This window comes from Rhineura floridana, chromosome 5, assembly GCF_030035675.1.
Source record: "Rhineura floridana isolate rRhiFlo1 chromosome 5, rRhiFlo1.hap2, whole genome shotgun sequence".
In the NCBI taxonomy this organism is placed as follows: Eukaryota; Metazoa; Chordata; class Lepidosauria; order Squamata; family Rhineuridae; genus Rhineura; species Rhineura floridana.
The window spans coordinates 13,542,231-13,554,751 of NC_084484.1; the positions used below are offsets into that span (position 1 = coordinate 13,542,231).

The 12,521-nt window shown below is 40.2% G+C and overlaps 1 protein-coding gene across 2 annotated transcripts in view; it reads right to left on the reverse strand.

Moving 5' to 3' along the window:
• Positions 1 to 672: 672 nt before the first annotated feature.
• DIAPH3 (diaphanous related formin 3) overlaps positions 673 to 12,521 on the reverse strand; it is a 208,530-nt gene continuing 196,681 nt past the window's right edge. The window contains exon 28 of one of the 2 annotated variants that reach the window (XM_061629956.1): positions 673 to 1,418. In XM_061629956.1, coding sequence (XP_061485940.1) covers positions 1,159 to 1,418 — 260 coding nt within the window. In that variant the 3' untranslated portion in view covers positions 673 to 1,158. The remainder of the gene's footprint in view (positions 1,419 to 12,521) is intronic. The other variant, XM_061629957.1, reaches the window with a different exon arrangement.

A 12,521-nucleotide genomic window follows, 5' to 3' on the forward strand; every position in this document is an offset into this window, starting at 1 on the left:
ATGTGCAAGTATGATCTGACAGGGATCCCAGAAATGGATCAAATATACGAACACAATTAAATATGGGAGCAATGTACACGGTGATTAGTCAACACCACAGTGATGTGCAATGGACAAATGAATTAGTAAATATGTCAATAATGATTAGTTATGTGAGATATCGCTACCAAATCTAACAGTACTTCCTGTTACAAGAAAGAAAGCCATTTCTGACAAATATTTTCTTGGGTGTCTTTTGGTGCACAATAGAAAATTTAAGATTGTTCATAGTCAAAGAGTAAGTAAGTTCCTTTGGTAGTTATAAGTTTGTGCTTTGAATACACTAGGTAAAGTTGTGTTTATATTTCAAGTTTGAGCAATAGGTATAGGTTAGATATACATTTTATCATGCATGTAAGATTACTATATGCGCAGATAAGCAGTGCCATCTGTACAATATAAATGAATGCATTTTAACACATCTGACAAGCAATCACAGTATAGTATAAAACCAATTCATAAAGTGTATAATATTGTATTACACACTTTTTCCTACTAAGATCTCAGACTGTCAGCAACATAGAGTACATAGAACATACATACTTTGATTTGCATTTTTAAAATTCAAGACAATAGCTTAAAATTGTTTTACAGTACAGCAGATAGTGCAAAAAGCATGGTAGTCCACAGATCTGTGAACCAAGAAAATTTCTCTTTATTTTCTTTGGATTGTCTTCCAATTCAAAGCAAGGTATCAAAGCCATATTACAGATATACAAAGAAAATTTTATATTCAGGCACAAAGTATTATCTATACTTTAAAGTATAACAGTGAATATATGTGTGCGTATGTGCATCTTGCAAAGTATGTAATAGCCATGGAAATCTTATTTATGCTGCCGATCTAAAAAATACATGTGCACCACTTCAGAAAGCAAGTGGAGATCAATTGTTTGAAAGCTCCTTCACATCAGACACTTGCAGCATGTGAAAAACTAACATCTCAGGAATGAGTCTTCTTGAAAGTTAGGACTGTGCTAATTTTCAACTTGAATGTATTGATGTTAGGAAGAATCATTCCACCTGCATTCTGAAGTGGTATAGTCTGCTGAAAACTGTAATATACACTTTGCTTGACCATCTTCAGGGGGATAGTTTTTGCTCATCTGGTGAAGGAATTTACAGTGCTCGTAATCTTGCTAGCAGAGCCTCCACTTCAGGAATTGCTTCTCCTTTAGAAACAAAGCCAGCAAGCTCCATTTCCTTCCCTTTGCTACTTCCTCCATTACTGATACCATTCTTCCCAGCAGCTTTTCTCTCTTCTACAGATGAATTAGCTTCCATCTCAGGATTAAGGTGCTTGCTCACTCGATTCCTTGTTGATGATGTGTTCATATTGTGGTGCAAATGTAACTTTAATGTTGGTGCTTTTTGGTTTTCTGTAAGTTTGAAAACAAACGAATCTGAATTACTATTGACTCCAGCACCCAAACCCTTGAAACCTGTCAAAGCTCTGCAAATCTACATGCCAAAGAGAAGAGTAAAATAGGAGAGTGTTTGGTTATTGAATTGAAAGAATGGAACACCAAAGTTTAACTTGTGATCTAAGGAAAATGCCTTGAAAATAAATTATTATTTTTTAAAAATCTACTGGCATATATATAAAATATATGGCAAAGATCCAAAGAACCACACTAGGCAAGCCCAGCAGAATTTTTAAACTATGTTTTTTCTTAAAGTAACCAACTACTATATCACAGACTTCTTTTGCAAGTACCATCAGATTCACAAACAGTTTGCTATATGGAATGAGAGATGATAATCAAGAAATACAAGTTCAAAGCACTTGGGGACACACAAATGGTAGCATGTCATTTGGATTCTGGCCTGACATTTCATAATGCCAAAGCATGTGTGCTTCTCAGATGCTGAACACTCGTCACTGACATTGACACAATAACATCTAGGAACCCTGTGACTGAAGTATTAGTCCTAGAGGAAATAAAGACAATGGTGAACATCATTCTGCCCCTTCCCAAATAGTTTAGCTCATAGGAGTATACTTGTGACTAAAATCAGCATAGGAAGTTTTACATTAGTAAATTCATGAAAATGAGCATAATAGCGTCCAGATACACAGGGTTGTATCCAATGCTGCAGGGACTTCACCTTCCTCTCCTCTCCCCAGTGATCTCTATGTTGGCTCAGACCGAAGGCACATCTACTCTAATATTCTGTCTTCAAAACTGCCTAGCCAGACTCTTCTGGGAATAATATAATCCATCTCTTGTTGTCCCCATAATATAATAAAGAGGCAGAATGAATTGTAGATTCAGTTTAGAACTTGGGGCCTTAAACAACACATAACACAATTACCAAAAAATCAAGATACTCTTCAATTTACCTGTCTAAGCGAGCCTTCTGATGGATCTCAAACTTTTTTAAAAAGGCATATTCAATATTCATGTAACCTTGAACAAGGTTTGAAAATGGTTTCAACAAACTTGACATGATATTTAGAGTTTTTTGGTTATTCGCTGAAAGATGTTCCATCATCCCAATAGTAATGACTTTGGAGCACAGGCAGTCACTCATGACAGTGTGTTTTATGTGAATGCTGAAAATCCCTACCGAAAACAGCTTGTACATTAAAAGGCTGCTGCTGAAGATATTTACTGCACTGTCATTCTCTGACCAGGGGCTCACAATGATGGATGAGTTTTTTACACAGTTTCTTGGCCAATCTCAAAGAATTTTAGAAGTATGATCACCTTTTGGCTGTTAGGAGAACATAAAATAACCCCTTCTATCTCTTTCTGCGTCAGGGGGACAATTGTTACTTAAAATCTAATAAGTGAAAAACAATTTTCACTTAGTTTCATTTACAGTATGAAAAAATTACACAAACATATAACCAAAATTAGACACATATACAAGACTCAAAGGAACGGCACTAGACAAGATGACTGTGCCTTTTTGAATGTATACAGATAGATTAAAATACGTAATTCCAAAAGAAAGAAATGTAGAATGGTCATATTAGCCAGAAAAAGAATAGCCATATTAGAGATCACTCAAAACTTCATACAGGGCACTGGTATTGCTCTTGTACAAGAAAACTATTTTCTTTCTGACATGCAATCTGTAGAAGTTCCCCCAAGCAGCAACATTTTGACATGATGCTATTTTTACTTCTTACAGGTACAAAATATGTAAAACTGATCTATGCTATCATGTTCTATGCCATTTCCTTAAAAGAAAGGAATTGGTTGTTCTCTGGCACTGCAACTCCCCTCCCCATTGTGTCAGTTTCAGATTCAACTGTTAATGCACCCAAAATAGTAATAGAATATAAAATCCAGTTTGAAACATAAAAGGCTGTCTTTACCTTCATATGACATTGACCAATAAAAAGGCTTTGAAATTAATGCAAATTAAAGTTGACACAGATTTCTAGGATGATATAAATTTAATAATAAACTGCTGGGTACAAAGTGTTAAGGAACCAGTTTTCTAATAATGGCACAAAAATTAAACACAAGCTTTTTGCTGCAAGCCTAAACACTCTTTCATGGAAAAAAAATCAATGGGACTTACTTATGAGTAAACACAATTAGTACTGTTGGGCCATTTTGCATGTTACCAATTCAGTGCTATGCATTCTTAAACACATGTTTGTTTGATAAAACCAGCATATGCTAAGCTAAATAGCAAGCTAATTAAAGTGTTTAGGACTGAATTATAACATCCTTCATCAAAAGGAAATATAGAGTTAGCAATTCATAGGCAAATAAAATTATTCTTGTTGACTTGACCATTTCCTTATTTTGCAGCTGTATTAAAAAAAAAGCAACAACTAGGCACGTTACCAAATTTTTCCAAGCTATACAGGAAGTAGATTGGACTGTGAAAGACCAACCCACATTGTGTTTGCATTTTTACAAATTTGATTTACTATAGGAAAGTTGACTAAAACTGCAAGTAAATCAAACATATTTAAAGTGACTATCTTCATATTGTTGCTTCCTCCCCGCTAAAACAAGATAAGCACAGCACATGTCTTGTTTCTGTTACTTGGGCTGATTTCAGGTGTTGCCACCAGTCACCATATGCTCAGGCTCAGACACACATGTTACCAAATGCTTCCAAGCTACACAGCAAGTGGATTGGACTGTGAAAGAGCAACCCAAATTGTGTTTGCATTTTGACAAATTTGTAGGGCAGTCCAATATCTCAGAGAGGAGTTCAGGTCTCCTGCTCCCCTGGTGCATTCACTATAGCTGCCCACTTTCCCTTCTTTTAAAAGTTTGACAGAAATATCTGTTGGCTATAGGTGCTTTCTTAAACTGCAAGGTGTTTTTTTTGCGTATTAGTGAATCATTATTCTTATGGCTATATTACATTTTTCATTGCTCCATTCTAATTGCTGGCAGGCCAAGTTCAAGGTTTTGGTACATATATGTCCCCATACAGATCAGGACTAGGTTACATGAGAGACTGCCTTCTCCCTTATGCACCAGACCATAACAAATGTGTATGTGCCCAAAAATGTTGTACACCTCACCCTTCCTACAAATAAGCTACAGTAAAAAGAGATTAAATTATTTCCAGTACCAAAGCTCTGTGCACATGTAAAGGATTAAGCATACATCTTCTGCTTTTGAACGGTATTTGTTCAATTTCAGAATCTAATTCTTAATGGCAAGTAGCAAAGTCTGACATATTCCACTTTGTTAAGCTGATAGCATCTTAGAGTACCTCTAGCTCTATGCACTAAATTCAAAGATCTTTTCTCAGTTTTTTATTTCCTTTACTGCCACTTCACTTTTGATTGCTAGAAATTGTGTTTGAAAGCCAGGTTCACTACATGGCTCAGAGCTGATTCACATTATTTTTTCTGACTTGGATATAATTACTCGTGTCAAGAAGAGAGTGTTAAATGTAAGACGCAAGGAACTGTGAGCGTTTCTCTCCGAGTATATGCATCAGGAAGCAGATAAATGTAATAGCTTCCCAACAAGCATACCTAGAGAGAAACAGATACTTTTTGTGATTTGTACCTGCTTTTTCCACTTGAATATTAATCTTCAAGTTAAGAAAGGTGAGGTCTGTGATGTTCCTATATTAATGTATATATGGTAAGTGTTGTTGTTTTAGAAGATACATGGTAAGTGGAGTGAAAGAGGGGGAGTGAATGGGCAGTAGAATGCGAGATGATTGGCTGAGTGTTTAAAATGGCTGAATGTATAAAAGGAAGAGTGAGAGGGGAATCTGGGGGGGAGAAGTGAAAGAGGTGGATGTTGATAGGTGGATGTGGTGTGGACGTGTGTGGACGTTGGTGGACTTCAGAGGGTTGTTTTGGTGGGTTTTGAGAGGAGAGGGTGGAGTTCGGATTAATACTAAGACCAGTACCTCAGGAATAGATGTAACCATATGCTTAAGTGCCTTTTAAAGAAATCTTGTTATCTCTGTTATATAATAAAATACTTATTTGGTTTACCAAAGGCCTGATCCTTGGCTGGGGTTTCACAGACCAGAAGGGAGGGTGAGGTAAATAACCAAGGCTGAAGAGTGACAAATGGTGGCAGCGGGTGAAGGGAAGAATATAACACCACAAGTATTCAGAGCAAACCAGAATTATAAGCAGTCTGAGTAAATCAAAGGGATTGGGGACAGCTTAAGCACGCAGTCACAGAGGTAACCTAATTGAGGGAGACTCAGGCAGAGTCTCTAGGAATACTGGTTATAGGACGTGACTGGTGGTGCTGCCTAGCAGGGGGATCTGTTGAGATCTATGCTAGAGCGGAGAGGGAAACCATAAGAAAGGACAGTCCGGACTGGTGGAGTCCCTGGTGGTGCCTAGAGACAGGCAGTAACCACGAGCAGGTAGGAACCTGACAGGGAGAGCCAGGGAAGGACACCTCACAGGTGGTGTTAGCGGTGGGATACGAACAACAGAGAATCCAGATACGAACCAAAGAGAGTCCCAAAGACACGTGGTGACAAAGGAGACTACGTCACAGGTGTTGGCTGTAGCAGTGAGATACGAATACTAGACAATCCCTAATAGTTGTGTGGCAAACAGAAATAACAAAACAAGATTACTTGTGAGAGTGACTGGCAAAGAGTGTGTGGCAAAGAGTGAGTGAATTCAAACACCATGGCTGAATACATAAAAATGAAAAGAGAGGAGCTGGTGGAGAAGTGCGTAACATTCAATTTACCTCACGAGGGTAAACGGGTAGATGAATTGAGGGTAGCACTTATAGGATTTGCTACTGCACAGCAAAAACAACCTGTCAGAGAAGAGACCCCAGAAGGATATTTAAGCAATCCCGCTTATCTAGAGTACTTGAGAGAGAAGTTAAGATGGGAGGCTGAGGAAAAAGACAAGCAGAGGGAGTTGGAAGCCGAGAGATTGAGGATGGAAGCTGATGAGAAAGAAAAGCAGCGGGTCTTTGAGGCTGAGGAAAAAGATAAACAGCGAGAGTTAGAAGCTGAGAGATTGAGGATGGAAGGTGCAGAGAAGGAAAAACAGAGGGAGTTGGAATTTGAGAGAATGAGAGTGGATGCGGAATTACAGGCAGAAAAGTTAAAATTTGAAAGAGAGAAGCTTCATTCTGATGAGACAAGGAAAGACAGAGATGGAGCAAAAATAAAAATTACTCCAAAGGACTTTGCTGTCTATGAGCCTGGTCAAGATCCTCAAATTTATCTCACAACCTTTGAAAAGGCAGCTCAGTTGTGGGGGCTACCTGAAGATAAATACATGCAGTATTTATCAAACCTGATTAAAGGGGAATTGGCTGAGGTATACCAATATTTCCCCTCAGACAAGCCCGTCACCTATGCTGAGTTTAAAGAGGCAGTCTACAAAAGATTCAGACTGGGACCTGACTATTTTAGAAAGCTTTTCAGAAACTGTCAGATCCAAGCAGGGAGGTCTTTTGTGGAACTGGGAGCAAAATTGATGGATATATTTGGAAAGTGGATGAGTAGTGCAAAAGCTCAGTCAGTGGAAGAGGTGAAAAGCCTCATGATACTGGATCAATTATACCATCAGTTACCACCAGAAATAAAGCTCCTGGTCAAAGACCGTTCCCCTACATCGGTGCAGGAGGCCGCAGAGATGGCGGATCACTTTGCCTCCAACAGAACTGGCTGGGTGGGGAAAACATCAAGAGATTTTAAACCCAGACCATATAACGCTGGCAGAAGGGATGTGGTACCACACAGAGAGTGAGTCCTCCAGTAAAATCTGAAGGGCACAGGACACCCCAGAGTGGATCTGTGTACCCTAAAAGTGAGGAGAAATTATGCTACAAATGTGGTAGACCGGGGCACCTACGTTTTCAATGTGAGGTTGCCAACCACATTAGTAATCCTGCTCAGACAAGGGCAGTGAAAACAGAGCCCAAGGCTTTGGAAACAGCGAAAAAGGTTCAGTTTTGCCAGATAAACTGGACAGAAGTAACAGACCTTGATTCAAGTCTGAGAGAGGAAGTGAGTGTACAAGGGGCAAATTATTGGGCATTGCTTGATATTGGTGCCGCTCAGACGTTACTGAGGCCAGATTTAATAAAATCTGAGGAAATATTACCTCAGGAAACTGTGAATATCCAAGGAGTGAGGGGTCAACCAGAAAGCTTGCCTGTGGCCATGGTGAAAATGGCGTGGAGAGGCCGAGAGGGCCAATATAAAGTAGGCATTAATGCCCAGCAACAAGAACCAGTAATACTGGGAAGAGATGTTATGGGAGCCCAAGGGAAAATATATGTGGTGACCAGACAGCAATTTGGCAGAGAAAAAGAAGCCATGTTAAGGGGGGCTGAAGCAAACAGGGTGGAAACTGTTAGCGAGCCTCAGGTCGCCATACCAACCACTAGCAGGCCTGCTGAAGAAGACAAACTGTATCAAGTGGTCTCTGGGGAAGAAGCAGATCAATTCAGGGAAGAGCTGCATAAAGATATAAGTTTGAAGCAGATAAAGGAACAAGCCCTGACCCAACAGATTCCTTTCACCGACAAACTGAGGAATCAAGTTGTGTGTGAGAATGGGATTTTATATAGACTGTGGATGCTTGCTGAGAGAAAGGATGAATGTGAACCAGTGAAACAAATGATAGAGGTGGTGAAAAAGAATTTGAGTCAAGCACAGCAGAAGCAAAGTTACTGGTATGACAGAACAGCCAGGGAACGTGTGTATGATGTGGGAGATATGGTTATGGCGTTCATACCCAGGAAACATGACAAATTACAGGCTAACTGGGAAGGACCATATACCATCAGAGAAAGGCTTGACATAGTGAAGTATGTAATCACCACAGACCAATTAAACAAAAGCAAAGTGGTTCATGTAAATATGTTAAAGCCTTACCATACCAGGGATGCACAGGTGTTGCAAGTTACCTTATTCCCTGAGGGAAGTAGGCCAGATTTGGTACAGGAAAGCAAAGACAAAGGAGGGGTAGATCAAGTGGAATGGTCAGAAGAGATTCTGAGAGTTTTGAAAAACTATGGGAATCTCTTTGGCAATAAACCTGGCCGAACCAGTATAGCCAAACATTCCATTAATACTGGAGATCATGCCCCAATCAGATCTATGCCGTACCGTGTGAATGGGAAAGTTTTGAGTGAGATCAAAAAGGAGGTGGAAGATATGCTGGAATTAGGAGTGATCAGGGAATCCATCAGTCCCTGGGCCTCAAGTATTGTCCTGGTTCCGAAAAAAGATGGAACGACAAGGTTTTGCATTGATTATCGGCTAATCAATAAAATCACGGTCCCAGATGCGTATCCTATGCCCAGGGTAGACGCAATGTTAGAGTTATTGGGGGCAGCAACCATTATCTCTACGTTAGACCTCTGTAAAGGATTTTGGCAAATGGAACTAGACGAGCAATCCAGAGCCAAAACTGCCTTCAGTACACCAGATGGGTTATATGAGTTTGTGACCTTACCCATGGGACTAAGGAACTCACCAAGTTCATTTCAGAGGCTAATCAATACTGTGTTGCGAGGCATGTCAGATTTTGCAGTGGCCTATATCGATGACGTGGCCATTTTTAGCAAATCGGTGCCTGAGCATGTCCAACACCTGACAACAGTATTGGAGGCCTTAAGAAAAGCAGGCCTCACAATAAAAGCTAAGAAATGCCAGTTTGGACTAAAGGAAGTAACCTATTTAGGACATAAGGTGGGGAGTGGGAAAATCACCCCCTTATGGAGCAAGGTGGAGGCAATACAAGCGTGGCCGATCCCCTTAACCAAAAAACAAGTAAGGGCATTTCTGGGTGTGGCTGGATTTTATAGGAAGTTTGTGAGAAATTTTGGGGAAATAGCAACCCCCTTGCATGAATTAACAAAGAAGAAGTGTTCTGAGCGTGTGGTATGGATGGATGAATGTCAGAAGGCTTTTGATCTACTGAAGCAAGCCTTGTGCCAAGGACCCATATTAATATTAATAGACTATGAGAAACCATTCATCGTGGCTACAGATGCGTCGGACCTCGCGCTGGGAGTCGTCTTGCTACAGGAGAGAGAAGGCACCAGACATCCAGTGGCATACCTGAGTCGCAAGCTGACGCCGAGGGAGAAAAACTATTCGTCGGTCCAAAAGGAGTGCCTAGCGGTCGTGTGGGGACTGAACAAGTTGCGCCCATACGTGTGGGGACGAAGATTCACGGTAACTACGGATCATCGGCCCTTGTTATGGTTGCAGACTATGAAAAACCATAACACTATGCTGCAGAGGTGGTCCTGGGCCCTACAGGACTATCAAGTGGACTTCCAGTTCATCAAAGGCAAGGACAATGTACTGGCCGATGGACTTTCCTGGCAAGTGGCTGGGACTGCAGTGACATGACCAGACAGAGGAACAAAGAAAGACATTTTCCCCATAGAGACTTTTATTTGTTAATGCGACGTATAAATCCTGGAACAGGAATAATACTCTGCTGTTGTTTAAGGGGGGGGAAATGTGATGCTCCTATATTAATGTATATATGGTAAGTGTTGTTGTTTTAGAAGATACATGGTAAGTGGAGTGAAAGAGGGGGAGTGAATGGGCAGTAGAATGCGAGATGATTGGCTGAGTGTTTAAAATGGCTGAATGTATAAAAGGAAGAGTGAGAGGGGAATCTGGGGGGGAGAAGAGAAAGAAGTGGATGTTGATAGGTGGATGTGGTGTGGACGTGTGTGGACGTTGGTGGATGTTGGTGGACTTCAGAGGGTTGTTTTGGTGGGTTTTGAGAGGAGAGGGTGGAGTTCAGATTAATACTAAGACCAGTACCTCAGGAATAGATGTAACCATATGCTTAAGTGCCTTTTAAAGAAATCTTGTTATCTCTGTTATATAATAAAATACTTATTTGGTTTACCAAAGGCCTGATCCTTGGCTGGGGTTTCACAGACCAGAAGGGAGGGTGAGGTAAATAACCAAGGCTGAAGAGTGACAAATGGTGGCAGCGGGTGAAGGGAAGAATATAACACCACAAGTATTCAGAGCAAACCGGAATTATAAGCAGTCTGAGTAAATCAAAGGGATTGGGGACAGCTTAAGCACGCAGTCACAGAGGTAACCTAATTGAGGGAGACTCAGGCAGAGTCTCTAGGAATACTGGTTATAGGACGTGACTGGTGGTGCTGCCTAGCAGGGGGATCTGTTGAGATCTATACTAGAGCGGAGAGGGAAACCATAAGAAAGGACAGTCCGGACTGGTGGAGTCCCTGGTGGTGCCTAGAGACAGGCAGTAACCACGAGCAGGTAGGAACCTGACAGGGAGAGCCAGGGAAGGGCGTCACAAGGTCCCTCCCCCGCAAGCAACTATATTCATGTGACTGCTTATAGATGTAAGAATTTTATTTCTAAGAGCAATTTCACAGGATGGATTCTTAAGACACATTTTGGATAGGTATCAAATCCACAGCATCAAGACCATGTTCACTGGGGTTCAACTTCACTGGGTCAGAGATAAGGTCTCTATGGAGACCTGCAATAGATTTAAAATGCTGCTATATCTGGGCACAGGAACTTACAGTGGCTATACATCCACCCATCATACCAACTGAGGGAAAGGAGAATTAATTGAGTACTTAAAAGATGTGATATTTTGAACAAGTGTTAAATCTGATGATTGCAGAAGGTGTCCAATGCTGGTTTGTAAGGCATTTAGGCATTGGAAATGCTTATACAAGTATGCATACCCATTATATTTATAATAATCGTTAAAGCTAAAATTATCTGAGTAATGTGGACATACATTAAAATTATTTTTAAAAATCTTGAAAGTGTAACTATGATGCTTGTCTGAAATGTTTTAAGTATGAATGTGGAGGAAAATCAGGACTCTTTTATGGAAGCACATTTGTAAATAGGGCTGATCCTTTCCCTCCCATTGCAGAATTTTTCTTTTTGCACAGGATCCTACAGTTGCGGAAGACACCAAGTATGTTTTTTTTACATAGAAAGACAAAGTCATTAACTTTTCTCATGCAAAAAAATAAATAAATGGTGAGAATGAAAATTCCATATCGTTTCTCACTTCCTTTAAAACCACATGTATTTAAATAATCACAGAAAGAATGTTCAAATAATTATAGAATAATTAAAGTGGCAGTGTCCCTTCCTTCCAGCCATTCAGTACCATTTAATATGTATATGTTATGGGGAATGTAAGTTGAACAGTTAATGTGCAGAAACCAGCCATTGTGCACGTTCACTAGGCCTTATAGGAAACGTGCACATTAACCTTCCATGAAGAGAATTGTGCATATTTCCCAGTAAATATACATAATCTCCAATAAGCCTTGGAAAATGTGCATATATCACCTGACGTTTGTACATTCTTTGAACATGTACAGCCATAATGCAAAATCCCCAACCAGATTTGGAATATGTGTATATCTTGGCTGAATTTTGTACATTCTCTGACCATGATGAACAGTATGCACAGTATGCATAGTTACAAAGCAACATAAATTTGCTATGGAAGCCGCTTTGAAGTCACCTGGTGATGAAAAGTGGCATACTAAATAAATAAATAATAAATAAATAATAAATAAATAATAAATGTGCACTCTGCTTCTGGTCCACTGCCTAATCTTATATGGCCCAGAATATGCCTTCCCACTGATCAGCAGAGTAGCAGGAGGAAGGGTTCCAGACAAAGATTAACTTTTTCCCAAAGTCCACCTCCCTGAGCAGCACAAGGAGGGTTGCAGGGAGAGAAAAGTTTTGAACCTTCCCTCCCCCTCTCCTGGGGAAAATTGCCTCCCATGCTGTTCTTAAGTTAAGGCAAAAGCTTAATAGCAGCAAAGGGTTAATTTGCATGGGAATCCCAAGGGTGGGAAGATTTGACTAGCTGAAGAAGGGTTACCCAGCATGGAACAGAAGGCTGGGAGAGAAATCATCATCATCATCATATGCAGAGAAGGCTTTTGATAATGTGGAATTGCCTTTTTCATTTGAAAGAATGAATTCTTTTAGTTTTGGAGATAAATGTAAAACCTTTGTTCAAGCCATCTATACTACTCCAAAAGCTA